The sequence below is a fragment of the Rhinopithecus bieti genome, unplaced genomic scaffold (assembly GCF_001698545.2).
Source record: "Rhinopithecus bieti isolate Rb0 unplaced genomic scaffold, ASM169854v2 scaffold_17653, whole genome shotgun sequence".
Lineage (NCBI taxonomy): Eukaryota > Metazoa > Chordata > Mammalia > Primates > Cercopithecidae > Rhinopithecus > Rhinopithecus bieti.
The window spans coordinates 791,332-797,494 of record NW_016809173.1 but is presented as its reverse complement, the minus strand read 5'-3'; the positions used below and the strand labels follow the sequence as shown (position 1 = coordinate 797,494).

The 6,163-nt window shown below is 36.6% G+C and overlaps 1 protein-coding gene across 1 annotated transcript in view; it reads right to left on the bottom strand.

Annotated features, from left to right (window-relative positions):
• Positions 1-6,163, bottom strand: part of LOC108539853 (anoctamin-6-like) — a 151,780-nt gene that overhangs the window by 29,437 nt on the left and 116,180 nt on the right. Inside the window, exon 3 of the mRNA XM_017888792.1 lies at positions 1,099-1,198. Coding sequence (XP_017744281.1) covers positions 1,099-1,198 — 100 coding nt within the window. The remainder of the gene's footprint in view (positions 1-1,098; positions 1,199-6,163) is intronic.

Below are 6,163 nucleotides of genomic sequence, written 5' to 3'. Positions count from 1 at the left end.
TGAACAATGAGATCACTTGGACTTGGGAAGGGGAACATCACACACCGGGGCCTATCATGGGGAGGGGGGAAGAGGGAGGGATTGCATTTGGGAGTTATACATGATATAAATGATGAATTGATGGGTGCTGACGAGTTGATGGGTGCAGCACACCAACATGGCACAAGTATACATATGTAACAAACCTGCATGTTATGCACATGTACCCTAGAACTTAAAGTATAATAATAATAAAAAAAAAAAGGATGAGGAATGATTTCTCAAGTGGGTGAAAGTAATATACATATGCACTCCTTTTTGGTCTGTTTTAGTTTAAAGCAGTTTGGGTACAAGTAAAAAAGTTCCAGGGAGTTGTTTATCACATGCCCTACTGTTTTAACATCCTGAGATAAAGAGGCCCTTTACCTTAAAAAGCTTGGTGCAAAGGAAAGGAAGAAGAGAGCAGTTTGACTGGCAATGCAATGAATGAAAGGGAGGGAAGGGAGGTAATAGAAAAAAAATGCGGGATCAAGAGCACAGTTTCCATATTCAAGACAGTTTGAACCATGGCTACAACACTTGCCAGACTAGAGTCCATGACCTTGTATACTCATCTAACCTAAGGGTCATCTCTATCATCCATAAAATGGTGTGATTATAGAACCCACTTTATACTGTATGAAAGGAGAACATGTACGCAAAATGCATGTACAATACCTGAGTGAGCACACATTGAAAGCTAGTTGTTATTACACTAGTCATTATTAATCATTAGCTTCCTATCCCACCTAGTTGAACAGCCAGGCATGCTTAAGGTAAATCTCTTCTGTACAATAGAAAGTCCAATTCCTTGAAAGAAAGTGTGGTTTCAGCTGTGAAACCAAATGAGGTTAAGAGCCTGAGAAACTCTGACTCAAATTTAAAAAATGTTTCGTTAATATGCTTTGAGAGAACATGAGCAGAGAAAATATGAAACTATGTTTTGTGTATGATATTTCAACACCAGTTTCACTTTATTACTTATATAAAATAGCAGAGTTTTCATTTTACAATATAAGAAATAAAAGAAAGGAAAATAGCATTAAAACTTACCCTTTGTTTTCATTTGTACCCTTTTACTGGTCTCTTTTCTACTTTCATCCTCATACACTAGAACAAAGTCTATTCTTCGCTGACCATCATTAAAAAAGAGGGAGTCAGATTTTCCATTAAATTCTTCCTGTGTAAAAAAGAAAAACAAATTGTAATATACACTTTTTTGAAAAAGTGCTGATTTGTAAGTGTTAATTTTCAAGCTTTAATAGGTTTATTGTGAAAGAGAAATACATCCACTACTAGTCAGCTTACCAAGCAGTCATGGCCACTATGACTATGACATGGCAAACATGGTGTATTCTTGGTGAAAGAAGTCTTTGAATTGAACAGTACAATATTATTCTATAAACTCATGAGAGTATATCAATATTACGTATGTAACACAATCATCCCAGAATTATTTCCACATTAAGCAGCAAAGGCATATCAAGGTCAAAAACGAACATAGTAAACAAAACTGCCTATCCAAGGGAGTGAAGTTTATTTAGCAAGAAGAAAAATCTAAGACAAAAAAACTGTTGATGAAAATCTCATCCTTCTTATGTCTTATTTTCTAAACTTTTACCATTTTCATGATTTCTTTTGGACCTACCTCACCACTTTATAGAAGATATCATGGGATAACTTCAAATAAATGCCAAAAGATACTTCCATATAAATAAAAGCTGCACTAGTCATTGGTGTTTGTCCCGTAATCTACAAATGATGTCCCTCATTCCTAGCAAACAAATTTTTAAAAACCAAAAGAACCAGCAACAACAAAATACAGATGCCTTTAGTTTAGAGCTTAAAATCCTTATGGTTTAAAAAAGAAATGATGGCAGAATAGAAACCAAATACAAAAATACCTATTAGCATATGGAGTTGGATAGAATTGTTCTAATTTACTCCAAGGAATGATTTGAATTTGTGTTCTCATACAGCTTGTCAGAATGCTCATGTTAATTTTGTTAAGAATCGACTGCTTTTTAACTAAGTGATATTGAAAAGTTTTCTATGATTCGTTAAAAACTAATAAGGAGATTTCATTTTGCAATCATTTGGTGTATAACTTGTACATTATGTTCATTAAATGTGATTAATTCTCCTCTGCATTCAGTATCAATTAGCACAGAAGCTACGCAATTTTACCACACACCACTTTCTCCTTTTCTTCACACTTTTGAGAACATATATTTTTTGATACTTATATGAAATGTGATATTTATCATTCCTTTCCCCTTTTCCACTGTTGTACACATGAAGGTTTATTACCAGTATTTGAAGTTCCTAGTTAGCAGGTATTTCACCAGCAGACTGAATGCTGCTGATGTAACCCATCTCAATGCACCTTCATCCAGTGCATATAACCTGGAATTCTTTTTTTTTTTTTTATTATACTTTAAGTTCTAGGGTACATGTGCATAACGTGCAGGTTTGTTACATATGTATACTTGTGCCATGTTGGTGTGCTGCACCCATCAACTCGTCAGCACCCATCAATTCATCATTTATATCATGTATAACTCCCCAATGCAATCCCTCCCTCCTCCCCCCTCCCCATGATAGGCCCCAGTGTGTGATGTTCCCCTTCCCGAGTCCAAGTGATCTCATTGTTCAGTTCCCACCTATGAGTGAGAACATGCGGTGTTTGGTTTTCTGTTCTTGTGATAGTTTGCTAAGAATGATGGTTTCCAGCTGCATCCATGTCCCTACAAAGGACGCAAACTCATCCTTTTTTATGGCTGCATAGTATTCCATGGTGTATATGTGCCACATTTTCTTAATCCAGTCTGTCACAGATGGACATTTGGGTTGATTCCAAGTCTTTGCTATTGTGAATAGTGCCGCAATAAACATACGTGTGCATGTGTCTTTGTAGTAGAATAATTTATAATCCTTTGGGTATATACCCAGTAGTGGGATGGCTGGGTCATATGGTACATCTAGTTCTAGATCCTTGAGGAATTGCCATACTGTTTTCCATAATTGTTGAACTAGTTTACAATCCCACCAACAGTGTAAAAGTGTTCCTATTTCTCCACATCCTCTCCAACACCTGTTGTTTCCTGACTTCTTAATGATTGCCATAACCTGGAATTCTAAGCACAAACAGTGTGACTCTGCCGTGAGACCTTTCCTATCCAGGGCAATAAAGGGCAAGGAAAACAAAGACACATCGATGTCTTAGGCTGATACCACTATCCAATTCTTATATTTGCAATTTCAGTTATTTCAAACCAATAAACTCCAAGAGTATTTAAAACTATATGAAAATGCTGAGCCCTGTCTTTTTCATTTCAGCCACAGAGTCCTTTAGGTCCATTCAATTTCTCTTACTTTCAATGAGGACTGTACTATGGGTGACAACCAGGGCTATTGCTAGAGGAAAGTTGTGCATGGAGAAAAAATATATATCTATCTATAATTCTCAGAAGAACAAAGGGGAAGAGGGGTCCAGTGGAATATAGTCAGGAAAACCTGGTCATCATTGCAACATCTGAAAAGTATACAAAAAGCAACTCGTTCTCTGCAGCCCACATTCTGTTGCCTTTGGTGGAGTCCAGCAGGAGCTCACTGAAGTTCTGAAGAATTAGGCCTGGAATGAGAACCACATCTGTACATGGCTCCAGGCACTCTTCCCTTGCACAGTGGAACAGGCTGGCAGTTAGCACGCAGATAATCTGGTCTGCATATGCAAACCTCCCATGTGTGATGCAAGACCATGGCCCTTTATTTGGAGGAAAACTCCACTAACTTGGCAACATTTGCCTGTGTGAAATAAATAGGTCAAACTCCAATATGGTACTATTAGAATGCAATACCAGAGAAAAGAGTGCCAGTCTCTACTGCTGTGAAATCCAGGTTTCCTATCTCTTGGCAGAAGACATTCTACTACACAACGGAGAAAAGGGAGAAACTAATTACTAGCATGGAAAGAATATGTAACAAACAAGGGAACTGGCCTAAATAAAAACAGATAGTTAAAATGCTGAAGTTAAATTATTTGTCCAAGATCTGAATAAATATAAAGATAAAAATAAAGATAGTTAAAATGCTGAAGTTAAGATCTGAATAAAAGCAGTCAGATTAGGACCTTTGCTCAAATTCTTGTTTATGTGTAAGGGTGTTTGAAACTTGCCTTGGACAGCAAGTGAAACTGTCTTACTGTATCAGAATTTCCAAATAGCCTGTGATATGGTTGTCATTTACTATGAGATTGGAGAGTATTCCAGGCTCATTCGGGTTAATGGTCTCTCAAACTTTATGCCCAGCAGGATGCAAGAAAGGTTTACTGTCTAACAATAAAGTTGAAGGGTTACGCTATGAAAAATAAATATCAAAACATTCACATAATTTGAAGTGTAACCGATGTGCAAATATGGAAAAAACACGTGGCTCTCTACAATTTTAAGGGAAGAAAAGTAGTTAATTCCAAGAAGAACACAAAGGGAAAAAACTATAATAATAGACAACTACTAAAGTAAAATATGGGATCTTCTATTTTTCAGTAAATTGTGAATCCAGGTACATGGTAAGTTCTAGGGAAACAAAAGATTAGAAGCAGAAGCCTTTAAGTAAATTTAGATTTCACAAAATATGAAACATAAAAAATTTTATTTACATGCCATGCAGTTACGAATGATACATATTCCTAAGTGTTTTTCCTAACTGTAGCAGAGTTCAGGCATCAGAGTCAAGGCATGAGTAATAAGTAGAATGTTCTTCCCCCCACCAACAAAATGGTGCAAAAATATTGCAGAGATAGAAGACACTAGGTCAAATTTTCTTCATTTTGATCAAAATGCAAACTGCAAAGTTCAAGAAAAACACAGTAATAATTGAGCCAAAAAAGTGCCAAGAACTGCAGGTATGGAAGGCTGACTTCCGAAGGTGGAAAGACAAGTACTGCGGAAGCCGGGGTGGGAAGGAAAGGAAGTAACGTATTAGTAACTCTGGACACACAGGGGAGCCACACAGGAAGTCAGCTCAGTAAATGGTGTGTACTGTAGTGAGTAAGTGAGCTTGTTTTTGACCAGACCAGGCATTCAGGAAAGTGTTGACAGCGAAGCAGCACAGAGGAAAAGGAGCCTATTCAAGGAGGAAAATACATCCTGAAGCTTGGACTCCAAGTCTGTTTTAGAGTCAAATGTGTCAGGATATTCCAAGAACATCCCTTGGTTGTGACTCTCTGACGATCAACGTGTACTCAGGAATGGCCCAGAATGATTTTTGTACAAATCACACTGTCTGCTTCCTGCCCTGTTAACCACACTATTAGCTTCTGAAGGTTAGTGGCCAGGTCTTGCTTGTTCACCTTGAGTTCTCTGCTGAGAACTCAGGGGCTCAGGTTTATTTTTTTCTTAGAATAAAATTTTTTTTCTGATAAAATATATCCTCAACACAAAAAAATTCTGAAGATACAAAAAAATACAGAAAAAAATAAAAGTATGTGTAATCCCATCTCCTAGACAAGAACTAAGTTTCTTAAAATTTTGGATTACATCCTTTCACTCTTAGATGGACATACATGCATGCAAGAGCACACAAATACACTAACCAAAATGACACCATATTATACATACTGTTTTATAAACATCTATTATAGACACTTACTAGCTTTATAGAAAGCTCTACAACATGTGTAATAGCTGCAATATAATTTAGTAAAACAGTTCCTCCACTGATGAGCGCAGAAGTAGTTTCCAATTTTCTGCCTTTATAAACACTGCTGCAATGAGCATCTTTGTACATATGTATCTGTGCACATGTTCAATTACTAAATTCCAGAAGCAGATTTTAAGTGGCACAGCCTTTTTAAAAGCTTTTGATACATAGGTTGCTAAACTGTCATCCAAAATATTTATAAAATCAACATATCCACCAGAGGGTATGAGTGCTTTGCTCCACCCTCATTTGACTTCAGTGTTTTCTACTTTTCCCAATATGATAGTCAAAATATGTATTTTTTTTCTTGTACACCTTTTAACTACAGAGCTCTAACTTTGTTGTGGATACTGCCCAAATTAAATGCTCTTTTTTTGTGGAGTGCTTATTACTCTCTTTCAATTAATCGAACAAACTTATTAAATACTTTTCAGTAGATTGT